The 15659-nt window shown below is 41.4% G+C and overlaps 1 protein-coding gene across 1 annotated transcript in view; it reads left to right on the top strand.

The window, feature by feature from the left end:
- hivep2a (HIVEP zinc finger 2a) overlaps positions 1 to 12158 on the top strand; it is a 61593-nt gene extending 49435 nt beyond the window's left edge. The window contains exons 11-16 of the mRNA XM_079571771.1: positions 1948 to 2123; positions 2926 to 3027; positions 6547 to 7378; positions 8700 to 8784; positions 9039 to 9131; positions 10918 to 12158. Of these exons, the coding sequence (XP_079427897.1) occupies positions 1948 to 2123; positions 2926 to 3027; positions 6547 to 7378; positions 8700 to 8784; positions 9039 to 9131; positions 10918 to 11328 (1699 nt within the window). The 3' untranslated portion in view covers positions 11329 to 12158. The remainder of the gene's footprint in view (positions 1 to 1947; positions 2124 to 2925; positions 3028 to 6546; positions 7379 to 8699; positions 8785 to 9038; positions 9132 to 10917) is intronic.
- Positions 12159 to 15659: the final 3501 nt, after the last annotated feature.

Here is a 15659-nt window from a genome sequence, read left to right as displayed (position 1 = left end):
ATGTATAGGACGAGGAGGAGGAGCAACGCACTTATTTCATTGCATAAATTATATATATTTGATTGAAATCACTTCGGAGATCAAACAATGGAGTAATCTTGAGTCTCTTCTGCAGTAGTAGAGAGTGCGCTGATATACGCATTTTATATTGTAGCCGCTAATAGCCACAATTATGCATATTATGTCTGAGTGATTTAGCAAGACTGTTCATTTTCAACACCTGTCCATAGGGAGACACTCAATAGAAATATACAGTGACTGGTTTCTGTTAAAGATGTTCCTGTCAGTCTGCAGCATTAGGTCAGTGGTAAGAGACTCCCACTGTCTGGACTCTGTTGAATTCAGTCATTATTCAATCATCATTGTGTCTGCTTCTATATACAACCCGTGACCAAGAAACATAAGCAGAAATAACAGTGTTAAAAGAGCGTGCTCCAAATGCATTGCACCACTCGCTGTCAGTTGAATCTATTTTATAATCTCACCTTCCAAAGTGAAAAAATATGATTAAACGCAACAATTATCCTGGTTCATTTTCAGCCCTGGCCGCAGCTGTGTAAACATCTTGGGTTGGAGGTATTTCCCACTTCTTCGTAGGAGCAGAGTCTCGTGTAGTTTTCATTCGAATCAATTTGAACAAAAACTGATATTTGACCTCATAGCTGCAGACAGAACAGGAAATGGCACGAGCCCACCGCTCGTTTTGAAAGTTTTACCAAATGAATGAATGTCTGAATGTGTTCTTACTTTGTGGTCGGAGATAGACACTTGAAATTCAACAGCAGTGGAGGTCCAAGCAGGGCCAAAGATTTTGTTTTCCCACCCTCATCGGATTGACGTTAATGTGTTGTAAAGATATGAAGCAGGATTTATGTGTGGCCTCCGTTCAGTCATGGGTGGATTGAATTATGGATTCAGGCAAGAAGGGCGAGGGAATCTGAAAGGAATGCTTGTAGACCTGATTTGTTAGACAGAAATTTGTTTCTTGGGTCAAGTGCAATGATATGCTTTGGTGAAGAAGCCATTTTCTCAAAGGATATTAATAACATCTCACACTCTGCAAACAAACTGTGATTGTCCGACTATCACCAATCGCAAAGTCACATCAACAATTTAATCATTAACAAGGTGGGGGCGAGCAATATGATTTCTAGACACTATCTATACTAATGCTGGGATTTAACCTCTTAACCCCCACCCGAGCCAAGCACATTATCTCCAGGTTGGCATTACCCAAATCTACAAGCTTCGTCGAAAATTGCAACAAAAAAACAGAATGGAAACACAACCCAAAAAGCAACAAAAGAGCGACAAAAACACAAATAAACAAGTGACAATAGCCACAAAAAAAAAAAAAAGCATCATCAAAAGCGAGAAAAGAAAGCGATAAAGAAAGCAACAAAAACACAACAAATAAATTATGAAAACAAGAAACAAAAATGGGACAAAAATGGGACAAAAACGTGACAACAACAACGCAACAAAAAAAGTCATGATCAGTTTTGTCGATCTTAGCTTTCAAATGAGGCGTTCCACTGGCCTGTAGTCTGCAAACTCCAGTCGAGGAGCTTTTATATTTGGATAAAGCCAAACTGTAGGAAATGTGCTCGATTCAGGTGGCGGGAAAGAGGCTAAACTAATTATACATGCAATATAAATTCTCAGTCATCCAGGTGTTTTAATTCAATCTTTTAACATTATAAAGAAGCATCTGGACTTATCTGGATCCTTCATTAACTGTTTAGAATAGCATTGAGGCCCTTTGGAAAAGTGTTGCTTTGTACCATGGTGTCAGTATAGATCATCAAGTTTTTTCCCCTTCGATACTTGAGAATTGATTCTGAAAATGTAGAATTGTGAAAACGTTTGGCCGATCCGAATGCTTTTGGACACTTTTTTTCCATTGACATGAAACCAAATCTGACCATTTCCTGTCTGCTGCTTCAGGTACAAATCCAACGAGGACTACGTGTATGTCCGTGGCCGCGGGCGAGGGAAGTACATCTGTGAGGAGTGTGGAATCCGCTGTAAAAAGCCCAGTATGCTAAAGAAGCACATCCGCACTCACACCGACGTCCGGCCGTATGTCTGCAAGTTCTGCAACTTCGCCTTCAAGACTAAAGGTAGGTTTGACACATCCGAATGCACCAGAGTGTTCGGAGAGAGGGCTAATTTTAGTGCATCCCTTTTCAAAGAAGTATAAAAGAGGAACTTCTGAACCAAAGAGCCGGTTTTGCCTGGTTGACTATGACAGAAATAGAACAGTTCGATGGAAAGAGAGAAACAAAGCTCGTCAGATTACTTTGCGCTGGCAGCATAGTAAAAAAGTGGTTAACATTCTTGCCTCACAACAAAAGTGTGCCGGGTATGTCAAGGTCATGCCGTTCCTGTCTCTTCAACAAGCAGATCATGAAGTATAGTCCAATGACCGTAACAGCAGATGGGTTTGGCGTCCAAGCAAAGGTTATTTTGGCCATTAGGCTTGTTTTCCCTTGTGAATTATTAGACAAAAGGCTATTTTTTTTTTCCTGCTGTCATTACAGTGCTCTATCGTACACAATTGTCAACAAATCACTCCGACACCAGCGATGTCAGCACCAACACTCACAACAGCCTTTCTTTTTTATCTTACCATTTCTGTCTTTTGTGAGTGTAATACATTTCGCAACCATGTATTCAGATCCGCATGAAATAAAAAACTCTCTAGCTCAGAATGTGCCATCTTCAGCACACTGACCCAGATTTCTTTTTTTTTTTTTTTTTCTAAGAAAACTACTACGACGTTATTGTCCCAGTCCTTTCATTTACTCATGAGCTCATTTTCATTTGTTAGAAGATAATTGTGCAGCTTTTGTTTCCTCCACTTTGTGTTTTTCCATTCGGTCAAGAGATCTGTATGTGCTTCAATTGTGGCTGTTTTTGTAGGAAATCTGACTAAACACATGAAGTCCAAGGCCCACATGAAGAAGTGTCTGGAGCTGGGTGTGTCCATGTCGTCAGTGGAGGACAACGAGGCAGATGAAGGAGGTAAGAGAGAAACAATGGCATTTTCCGAGTGAAAGATATGGAGTTTTGTCTGCTGGTTTAGCCACAAAACAATCACAAGCCCCTGCAACTCATGCAATCTTAAAGGTGCACTATGCAACTTTTTAGATGAAAAAAAAAATCTTAATATTTGGACACATTTGACCTTTTAGTGACTCAGTGGCGTTGTCGGTGCAGCATAACGCACAGTGGCCTCTCTGACGCTCCAGGATCAATTGTTTTTAGGGGTTCATACCAGAGACGGGCAAGAAACCTAAAACAATTGATTCTGGCGCGTCATAAAGGCCACTGTGAGGGAAAGCAAAGGTGCCATGCTGCACCCATACCGCAACTGAGTCACTTAAAGGTCAAATACACGCAAATATCAAGTCTTTTTTTCCACATAAAAAGTTACATAGTGCACCATTAAAGGAATAGGCCACCGTTTTTACATACTGAGATATGTTCTTACCTTAGCTTTACGAGTTCTTTAGGACCTGTCTGATCTTCCCCCGTGCCTTCAGTCACGTAAACACAGCGCAGACGGCGTTAGCATTTAGCCTCTCCCTCTCTCCACTATAGCTCCAAAACAGGTCAAGATAGAAGCTACCAAGCTCTTCCACGTTTTCCCTATTTAAATATGGTTACGTGAAGTGTTACACTACAAAGTTACACAAAATTAAACAATGTGGATTTTCTAAGCGGATAAAATGGGGGAACTATATTGTAAGGCGTAATAATACCAGGAGTAGTTTGGCATCCGCACAGTAAAGTGAAGATTACTGCACATTAAAGTGAAGATTACTGTGCGGATTTCGAACTACTCCTGGTATTATTGCGCCTTACAATATAGTTCCCCCTTTTATCCGCTTAGAAAATCCACATTGTTTAATTTTGTGTAATTATACTTTGTAGTGTAACACTTCACGTAACCATACTTAAATAGGGAAAACGTGGAAGAGCTTGGTAGCTTCTATCTTGACCTGTTTTGGAGCTATAGTAGAGAGGGGGAGAGGCTAAATGCTAACGCCGTCTGCGCTGTGTTTACGTGACTGAAGGCACGGGGGAAGACCAGACAGGTCCTAAAGAACTCGTCAAAGCTAAGGTAAGAACATATCTCAGTATGTAAAAACGGTGGCCTATTCCTTTAAGAATGGAGAAGATGCCAGCCTCACAGCAATATCAGTCTAGCTCTTTATATTTCAGTGCTAATGTTAATGCTTCTTGAAATGCTCAACCCTATTGTTCACTTCTGTAATCCTTCCCAAACCACTGAAAACGATGTTCGAAAACAGGTGCTTCTCGGTAAAATCCCCCTGTTGCACAACGTTTACCATCAGCTCCGTGTTAGCCACTGTTTTTCCCACCTCCATTTTAACTTTTACTCCTGACCCCCGGGGCGAGAGCTGGCTCCGAGTTTAATTACACCAAGCCACAGAGAGAGAGAGAGAGAGAGAGAAAGAAAGAGAGAGCGCTGAATCACACATGTAAATAAATGTGGTCAGAGAAACGCCTGAGTGGAAGAGGGAAGAAAAAAAGACTGTAATAGTGGTTCGATGTTAATTTCGGTGCAGTGATTCAGTCTATGTTGTCTGTGGAAGTCCAAGAAAGGTAAAGAGGAGAAACAAAACGTGTACTAAATAAAACATTTAAAAGCAGACACAAGCCGAGCTGTTAAACTGTGAAACTCAGACAGGTCTAAATAACAGCCTCATGAATGCACTTTTGTATTGTTCACGACATGCACTTTTACAACCAATCGCGGGCACGTTTACTGCCGCGCGTCTTGAGAAACTGCGCTCCGATTGGTCCAACGCCAAGACAAACGCACGGCTACTGTAAATGTATTTGGCTTCAGTCCTCTCTGCAGAAAACCTGGAGTGGATTTAACGGCGCTTGGTCCATTGTGTGGGGCTTTTTATTGGTGTGAAATGGTGGGAATGTGGTTTCAAGTGTGCTCTGCTTTGGCGACTACACTTTTTTTCGCCCCTTTTGTGTACGTTGTAGTTTTCGGTTGTCGCATACCACAGCGGGTCCAAACTGTGGTACACCTGTCATTAAAAAAAACAAAAAAACTCGTTCTCCCTGTCTGTGGAAGGGGTGTTATTTCAGTTTCCACGTCAAAACTAAAATAATGCTCACTTGACGTATCCTCCAGTTAGGTGCGGATTCTGTCTGTCGATCTGGGGCACCAGTGGCTCAGATGGTGGAGCAGGCTGTCTTTTAATCGGGAGGTTGGTGGTTTGAGTCCCGGGCTCCTGCTGGTGCAGACTGTCACTGTGTTCTTGGACAACACATTTCCCCATGTGTGTGAGTGACTGGTGGGTGGGTGGGGGTCAGAGGGGTCGATGGCACAGATTGACAGCCTCTCTTCCATCAGTTTACACCCATAGCTTCAAGACTAGCTTTCCACCACTCAGTATGGAGTAAATTAATATGTATACAGTGTAGCGCAGGGGTAGGCAGGTTTCCTTGGCGGAGGGCCGATTTTCTTCATCGTCAAAAGACCGAGGGCCGAACCGCCCAATTTCGTCTGAAGAAAATTGCTCATTTTCTCCAGTTTCTCCAGGCTTCACCCAAATCTAAAAGCTTCTGGACTGAAGTTTACAGGCCGAGGGGGCAGTTCCTCATTTGAAAGCCAAGACCTACAAAACTGATCGTAGCTTTTGTTTTGTTGTCATAGTTTATTTGTTGTGTTTTCGTTTCATGTATTTTCTTGCTCTTTTTTTGCTTTTTGGTCATTATTTTTGTTGCGTTTTCATCCTATATTGACACTTTTCAAGCCTTTCGATTTGGGTAAAGCCAAAACTGGAGAAAATGTGCTCGGTTCAGGTGTGAAATTAACAAAGAGACTCGATCTCTCGTTTTGTTATTTCTCAAAATCATCTTGAGGGCCAGAACTTCAATAGATACAGACGGCATCTCGTCGTAGAAGGGGGCGTGGCTTCGCCGAGGGGGAAAATAGAATCTTTAGAGAAACACAATTTTTCACTCTTTTCAGACATTTTCTGGCAGAATATGAACTTATTTATCACATATAGATAAAGTCAAGTGTAAATCGGGCCCATATGGATAATTTCTCACAGCTGACTGTTCTGTAGAAGTGAAAAAACGGCAGATGTAGCTCGCGCTAGCTTACCGTTAGCATTAGCCCGATGCTAACATGTAGCATCAGGTTAGCATTCTTCGTTATTTATGTATTTATGGGCAGTTGAACCAATTTGCTCCTCCCCATGTCTTTGTATCTTTATTTAGTAGAAAACTTTATTATAATTCAGCATTTGTTAAAGTAGTTTTTGAATAATTAAAGAAAGTTTAGATTTTTCTCCAAATTGTTTCCCCCTAAACTGTTTTCAAACATGACCATATATGGGCGATTCCAGACATGCCGTCTGTATCTATGCTGGAGGGCCGGATTTGGCCCCCGGGCCTGACATTGCCTACCCCTGGTGTTGCGCATTGAGTGCTATACAAATGTATATATACTTTCAGTTTAACAAACCGTATTCTGTCCTGTTTCAGATGCAGTGGAGGAAGGCCAGCGTTCAGAAAAGCTGCGCTCGTCCCTGGAGACGCACCAGTTTTCAGACGCCGACGACTCGGACGGCGAGGACTTGGACGAGGATGAGGAGGACGAAGAGGATGACTACGACGGAGACTCCACACCCAAAACTGGCTCTCGCTCCACCAGCCCCCAACCCTACGGCCTGCCCGCTCTGTCCATCACCTCCGTGGCCCCGCAGCTCTCCCCGCATCCCCTCCACCACCCCTCTGCCTCGCCGGACATCCTGGGCCACTCCTCCAAACCGCCGCTGTTTGGATACTTCACCACCGTCCCCAGTATCCAGATCACGCCACAAGCCTCGCATCCCATCGATTCCAAAGAGCAATTCCAGCGCGGGATGATCGGGAGCAGGCTCCTTCTCCCGCCATCTCTAGACGAGGAACTCTCCATCCCATCCCCGGATTTGTGCACCCCGTCCCGCCTCTCCTCTCCGGGCTTGGACCACTCCGGATGCCCTTCCCCCATCTCGCCATCCTCCTCCCCCTCGGCGCGTCGATACCTCTCCCCGCACCGGGAGCTCTCACCCAGGTCCCGCCACCTGTCCCCCCGCCGAGACCACTCGCCGTTACGCCACATTTCACCCAAACGGGACATCGGAGGCGGGGGATATCGGAGAGATTTGTCCCCCAGAAGAGGACACCTGTCGCTGCTCTCGCCGCTGTCTCGACCCACTTCCCCAGGAGGCAGGGATTATAAGAGAGATCTGTCCCCTAGAGGGCGCCACCGGGGGATGATTAGACCACTGTCCCCAAGAAGAGGGCTGCAACATCAACACCTCCTGCACCAAAGGTAACACCTAAGGCTTAAGCAGGTTTCATTAAGAAAACATTGACACACCGTCTTTAATGTAATTACACACTATTAAGCATTTGTAAAGCATTGGGAAAAATTGCAAACATATTTCTCATCAATAGAAAAACTTAACTATTACTAACTTGGGCTCAAGCTTGATGTGCAGTGTTCCTACGGCAACTCATAGAGCATCTATTTGGATCTTATAAGTAACAAATAAATGATCAGGAAAGCTTTGTGAATGTTTTATAAATTATTTTTGTTTTAATTTGCAGTGTGTAGTTAGTTTAAAGTGTTACCAGAACATGTCTTTAGAGCTTGTTTGCAAGTTACAACTTATCTTATAACTTAAGTAGCATGTGGGGTGCTCAAATCTACATTAAATAGTTAACATTATTATTTTTTATTTTATTTTTTATTGAAATGTTGCACATACATTCCATAAAAAACATGAGGTAATTTGTGCAAAATACATAAAACTTGCCAGGGTGAACGGAAATTTACAAAAAAAAAAAAAACATTTTTTTTTTTTTTTAAACTCAGATTTCAATGGTTTTAGCAGCCTTTCTGTTAGTACATGGCTCAATGCTTTTTATATACTGTACATATCAAGTTCTTTTTGAAAAACATACAATTCAGGGGCTTTGTTTGCAAATTTACACTTATGAACATAAAATTTTCCCAAAATAATGATTAGGTTGACAATAAACATCTTGTCAGGACTCATTAAGTCACTTGTAAAGAACCCAAGAGCAACATGCTCATAATACATTTTATAATTGTTGCATAACTTAGACACAAAAAGACATGTGACGTCTTTCCAACATTTCTGAATTACTGAACAGGTCCAAAATAAATGAGAAACCGTTTCTGGATGGGATCCACAAAACGTGCAACTAATGTCCAAGTCTTTCTTGAATCTTCTTAAAAACTGTTTTACCAGGTAAAACTTGTGAACAATTTTGAATTAAATAGTTAATATTAAACCCACATTTTCCATAGTCTTTTCTTACAGTCTTCTTCTCTGCCATTGTGGTCTGTACTTGGTTGTTTTTTTTTAAAATGCCAGCTTGACTGAAAGTGACAATAGAGCGGTTGATTTCCTTTGTGTCCTTATGTCTACAGTTAAAATGTGATAACATCTGTACAAACAGTCCATAGTGTACTCCTTGCCAACTAGGACACCTAACATAACACTTTTCATTATATAAACAGTTTCCTTAAAAAAATTCCTTTAAAAAACGCCTATAAACATGTATTTATTCATTTTTTAACGTGACACTTCAGTGCTTAAGTTGCTGTTGCTCTCGTTTCACAGCCAGCAGAGTGGACCTCGCAGCCTCAGGGCAGGTCTCCAGTCTGGGCTGCTGGGTCAGACACGAGTCAGCGCCGACATGGAAACGGTATGAAACATGATACAGAATATAAAGTGCTTTTAAAGTTGCACACATGATTAACTTTCTTTGACCTGTAACTTTAGGATGTCTGAATACGCCCACATACTGTACATTGTGTTAAGTTTCAACAAAGGGATGACAAATCAAAAGTCATAACGCTACTTGAAGTCATAAATACCGGGCGATTTGATCAGTGTTTAATATGACGTTTGGTGTCGTGTACTGTATTAGTAATTTGAACATTTTTTATGTCTTCTCAGGATCACAGGGGCTCGTCGTCTCCAGAGGGAAGCAGAGGAAGCCCTCCGCACCAAGTTCTGTTCAGCCACCTCCCTCTGCACTCACAGCTACAGGTGACTTTTCCTTTTGTTTCTTCCACCTAAAATATGACCAACAGGCACATTTTCAGCGAGATACAAGCCCTAACCATGGACCTAGGTATCTGTAAAGTGGGGAAAATTAAGAATTGTTCAAATCAGAGGTGGAGGATATATACTTTACTTGAGTAGTTGAGAACTTCTGACTTTTACTCCACTGCATTTGTAAGACAAATATAATACTTTCTACTCCACTACATTACTATTATGGCTCCAAAGCAAAACGTAAATTTGTCCTTGTGGTTTGTTTATGTTGAAAGCCTAACAAGGCATACTCTAAAACAGTAGGTGGCGCTATGTAGCCCCTTTTAAGTTGCTACAGAGGGTAATTCGGGGGCAATTTATGTCTTTCTGAAGCCGCAGTTTTTTTTCTTAGCCTCCATTTAAACAGATTTGTTCTCTCTTGAATACAACTCCTGCAAATACTTCCACTTAAAGGCTGTTATTTTTACCAGTCCTTCAGTGTATTGAATATGAAGTGGTGTGTGGAAAAAGAAAGACTGGCCATGTAATTATAAAGCAATTTTATTAATTGTGAGCTTGCAGGCTAGGGTTTTGTTAGCATTTCTGTAACAATGACCCAGCGAAGTTTTCCCGAAAGTTGTGACAGGTACTTATAAACAAATCCATATAGGGATGTTATGAATGTGCTAGGAATGGTGGGAATGAGCTTTTACAGAATTTGTTTCACCTTCCGCTCCCTCTTTCATTGTGAAGAAAACAAACAAAACCGGCCTTTAAAGCAGAACTAAGTAACTTGTTTACCTTGATAAATCCTTTCCAGGTTATACAAGTGTTAATGTGATGATTGGGGGGTCTTTCATCTCCCCCTGGTGTCTCTGGCCAGAAAACCACATTTGCAGCACCAATACACACCAATGGAATCACAAAGAAGAAGCTAACAAGCTAACGGGCAAAGCTAACTGCGGGCTAGCGCCACTTTAGCAGTAATTACAGCCAAGTTTGAGTGAAAAAAAATATCTCTATTGTGTAATTGGGATGATGTATATTATCCCTATATCTAGGGCTGTGCAATTAATCGAAATACGATTACGATTTCGATTACAACAGTAAACTATTACAAAATTTGCATAATCGCAAAAAATCGATTATAATTTTATTTATTTTTTTTGTTTCAATTTCTTATTTATTTATTTATTTTCTTTGGCCATTTTTTTTCCAATTTTTTTTCTTTTTTTTTTTTCCCCAATTTTTTTTCTTGCGTTATTTCAGGCCGCTGGGATTATTTTCCCTTCGCTTTTCTCGTGCAATGGCTCATGCTTTTGCCTGACATAAAAACAAGCAACGCTGTGTGATGATGTCATCAGGCCGCACTGCTCCGTTTACTTGAGCAAGTGTGAGGGCTGGCCAGCAGGGGGCAGGTGTGAAACAGAGACCTCTCTTTAATCCAGGCGTGCTTGAAATCATTTGTACTTTTATGACTGTTCAGAAAACATAAAGTGTAGTGTAGTGTTTTGATTAATAAATAAATAAAAAAAAGATAGACTTTTTCTGTTTGTCATTTCTGTCAGTGTAGTATTTACTTTCACGGACAATTGAGTAAAAAAAAACACAACGTGCTACGACACCCGCAGTGGCGCTTATGGCCTCTAGGGGCATGAGTTACTTAGTTCTGCTTTAAGTAATATTTTCACTTGTATTGGAGTTTGACCACTTGTACCTGCACTTTTACACAATAATTAAACCAAGTACTTTGACTAACACTGGAGATATTTACCTTTTCCCCCCCCTTTTTTTTCAGGTGTGCTCTCCGTTCCCGATGATCCCGATCGGCGGTATCCAAATGGTTCACTCTGGCCCAGTCTCGCTGACGTCACCTCTGCCCCAACACGAGCCAGCACCCCACCCCTCTCCCGACTCGTCCCGAATCATCAGCCTCCAGAAGAGCACGTCCGAGGACTCCAACCAGGGCGACCCCACCCCTCCCCATCTCCTGCACCGGAACCTCTCGCCCTCCGCGCAGCCACAGTCCGAGGAGGGCATTCAGACGTTCACCAATGACTTTTCGTCTCTCTGCATCAATTCGGACCGGAAGTCAGTCACGGACGAGGCGAGAATACACAATACTCCATCGCCATTGCACTTTAGCCAGTCGCCAACTCCTAGCCCGGCATCGGAAAGCACAAAAGGAAGCAAAGAAACGGTTTCGTAACCTTTAAGGGATTCAGTGCAACTTGGAGACACTTTTTGCACATGCATTATCTTAATAGTCTCTTATGTTTGGAAACAAAAGCATGACTGGGGCTAGCTTTTTTTTTCGTTTTTTCTTTTTTTTTTAAGACAATGAAACCAACTCACACTTGGACTTAAAGTTGGTTGGTCGGTAGGTACGAAAAATTCAAATATATACGTGCGTGCCTTTTTTAATGTTTTTTTTTTTCTTGCTTATTTCTTATAAGCAACAAACCAGGAAGGTAATTGTAAATAAGATATACAGTGTATCAGCTTTGTATTAATGCAATCTCCCCTGTGCCCTTATGCCTATCTTTATTTTACGTCATGTGATTTTTGTCTTTTTTTTTGTTCATTTTAGTCACCTTAAACAAGCGATGTGAAGTTACGGATATTACTATTACGTACGGTTGCACTAAAACATATTTTTATAAGAGTGAAATTTAAAAAATGGCTTTTTTGTGTACAGCAGCAATTCTATAATACTATTTATTATTGTTACGATGTTTCATAAATTGTACATTTTCTTTCTTAAATGTTGTGGATGCCTTTTTCTATGTAAAGCATGGGTTTTTTGCGATGGCTTTCTTCAGAGCGAGGATATGTACACTGTAATATGGCTTTATGTGTCATGCCCACATGTTCCCATCTCAGTTCCGTACAGATGCCCAATGGGGGAAATTTCTCTTCTGATGCTGAAGCTCGATTTTAGACAGTGGCAAAAATAGTCTCTCGCTGTGATTACAATATTGCTCACTCTGCCGAGCATCTCTCATATTAAAACATTGAAATTACTTCCTGAATGCACATGAAGTTGCTTAGTTGACACCTAATCTTAGCCTTTGTTTAAAGGGGACATAGCATCATCATTTTATCCTACAATAACTGTTTGTAAAACCTTGTAAATACTGATAATTCCCCCTGCTGCCTACAGAGGGCTCTCAACTTCACAACGAGATAAAGACTAACACAATGCTTGATGATAGAGTATCGTTTCCAGGCACAGACATTATTTTGAGGTGTAAAACATGAAGTATGTGGTTTACGAGCCACAATGATGCATGATGTGTCCACTTTAAACCCAACAATACGCTCCTTTGTATTTAAATAGGGTAGATTCACCATGCAGGTTTCCTTTCTAGAATTCAGTTTAAGTTGTAGCTATATTTTATAGAGACTGGACTGTTTAAATCAGGGGTGTCCAAACTTTTTTCATGGGGGGCCGCATATTGAAGCGTACACGGGGTGAAGGGCCGTAGATCGGTAGTTAGTGCCGCAAAACCTTTGACGAGCAGAGGTTTAAATTGTGCCCCACACCTCTATTTAAGCTTAAAACCTTCATGCCAGCTCAGTCTCACAGTAAAATGTTAGTTGTTCGGTTAGAATTGTATAGAATTATTACATTTCAGATAAAAAAGGTCCATCTCTGGTGATGTGTACCGATATAGCAAGAGGCCGAGGGCCACCAAAAATTGGTCTGAGGGCCGCATTTGGCCCCCGAGCCGCACTTTGGACACCCCTGGAGGGCACTGTCAGCATCAGTATGGAAAACACCATTTACCATCTGGGTCTCTCCTGATGGGAACGTGTTGGTTTGGATCTATTTAAATGCGTCTATGTGGCTGACCTAGACGTGTATAGAAGTATGTTACCCAGCATATAAATACAATATATGAAATCTATCTATTCTCTATCTATGTGCACTTAATTAGAGACATTCACATTGACGAAGTTTGGCTTGTACATTTCCGCCGGTCTCTTCTGCCTGTCGTGGACTTTTATACTTAATTCTTCTTCTGTGCGATGATCCTTTGTTTTTTTCGGAGTCTGCATTGAGCATTAAGCAAACGCACCGTTGCATTTAGCGCACGTCACTCGCCATCGAAACAATAATCGTCTGATGCAGAAACATTCCAGTCCATTGAATTATCTTGCAACTTTTCACAGACAACACTTTTGGTGAATAGCTCTGAATCAGTTCAATTCAAAATGTTTGGAATATAAGAATGTAACTTTGCGTCATGAGACCAAATCTGAATGTAGCCTCGTAGACTTCATCAAATCATATTCAAATCAGTGATCATATCTGGGCAAAAAGGTGAAATGAAAAAGTAACAGTGTCATCTATTAAAGTTAGCAGATGCATTTTTAGTGATCCAGTTTTTATAATATATGAAGGTTGCTAATCGCCAAAGCTGTAATGCTCTTTTGCCTCAATGTGATTAACAATCGTACTTCTGTTGGTTTCTGCACATTTGTACCAAATTGAAGGTCATCAAAGAATGTTACTATTTCACTGAATGTAAAATCACCAGGAAAGAAAACATCACTGAAACCAAACAGTTCATAAACAAACATATTTCTGTAAACATTAGCCAATGGAAAGAGAAGCTCTTTGGCAGTGGTTCTCAAAGTGGGGTCCAGGAACCCTTGTAGGGCCTCAGAGGCTCAGCAGGCAAAGGATGACCACACTTTATTCACAACAATACAATGAGAAATTAACTTTATGTGTATTTATTTAATAACAATCAGTATTTACCCTATAATCACCACTTTTTGTAAAGTGTTGGAAAAACAACAAATGAAAGAAAGCAGTGAATCATAATGGCCTCCCACCTTAGGGGCCTCAGCAAAGTGGACTTTGGGAATGGCTGATCGAGGGTCAAAACAGTGTCTTAACACCAGTGCTGAACACAACTGTAGTACAGATTCCATTATAAGGACCTTCAGTTTATTTATTTTTGCAAAAACAACAATGTGCATAACATAAACCCTTACCCAAGACTTTCACTCAGCATTGAGGAAGTACGGACAAATTCAAATCTATTCACCAAACACGAAAGCCAAAAAAGCACTTATTTTTCTCTGCTTCACATTCTGTGCTGCATTTTAACAGTCATTGTAACATGGACTAATCCTGCTGTACATTCTGCTTCTCTCTCCTCAGCGTTCATTTTGTAGCTAAGCAATATTCCTGTAAACTCTGCTGGCGGCAGGGAGTGTTCTTGTTGCAACGCAACATTAGTTAAACCCTTGAATCAGGAGTTAGTGAGTTTGTGGACACTTTGGGTGCATTTCTCTGTATTCTCGGTGTGTATTGAAAACCAATATATCCTCTACTACTTCTTATGACAATGTTTTTCTATTTCCTGTTATGTACTAAACTTATCATGACAACAATGATGTCTTTAAAACTCTCAGAAATATCAAAGCACAAGTCAATGTATAGAGATGAGGGCCATAAGAAAAACGACAAAAAAAGGTGATGTGCGTTTCAGAGGTAACTCTTTGATGGTGTCTATATCAGTCAGAGTGAGGAGTCGCAGTACAAGTGGACAATGGATTGTTGTTTTCAAATAAATATGACTACAAACTTACCACTGTGTCCAGGCTAATCACTGTCCTTGAAAGCTCACCCCATGTGGAGCCTGTGGTACAGTCGGCTATGTCACTACTGGCACAATGAGTAGTAACAGCTTCGGGGGGGGGGCATTAACCACAGCAGCAGTGCATCCTCAGAGACGCTGATGTTGTGCGATGACATAAAGGTTGCGGGTGCTTAGTTACAGTACGTCGCTATGGGTGTAGATTACTAAAGTCGTGTTCGGCATGTCAAAAATCACACTCACTTTCTTGTTAGCAAAGGTCTAAACCTCCCGACAACTCCCCTGCGGCTCACGTTTGAGTCCTGAGTCACTCGAGAGCCATTGTGTTTCTCCCCGGCTCCTTGTTCGGGAATAGAATTCGTCGTGCAAAAACAGAAAAACTACCTCCACTCAAACTTGGAGCACCTGCAAACGCTTCCTATTTTAAATCCTTTCAAGCTCCTCTTTCAAAGCTCCTTTTAATCTCAGGTCACTTGGGATGTCTTAAGCATGTACCACTGTAACTTTATCGTCAATCAAGCCCCTTTTTCCTTGTCAAACCGTGCTAATTTTACAGCGGTCCGTGTCAGAGGCGTGTCCCACATATGTCTAACTGTCTTCATGTTTGCGGTTTTTATTTTATTCTTCTGTGTTTTGACTGAACTGGGTTGTGTCAGTTTGCATTTCCTCCGTCCGTCTCGTCGGTGAGTCCTTGGTTTGTGATAGTTCCATCAAACGAGTTATTTTTGGTCCCGATGAGCGTCGGAGGAACCACTTTTATCACCAGTTTGGAGGAGAGTCGGCGACGTCCCCTGGGAGGCAGATCTGTGTGTTTTCGTGTGGTCCGGACCCCGTTTTATGTCTATTATTGTGTTTGCATCGTTTGGACGAAGCTACAATCCATTTATTGCGGTTAAATATAGTTTGAGCGAATGTAAAACGGGGG

Source organism: Gobius niger, assembly GCF_951799975.1.
Source record: "Gobius niger genome assembly, chromosome: 15".
NCBI classification, from domain to species: Eukaryota; Metazoa; Chordata; class Actinopteri; order Gobiiformes; family Gobiidae; genus Gobius; species Gobius niger.
Note: the sequence above shows the minus strand (reverse complement) of the source record. Positions and strands in the feature narration are given on the sequence as shown.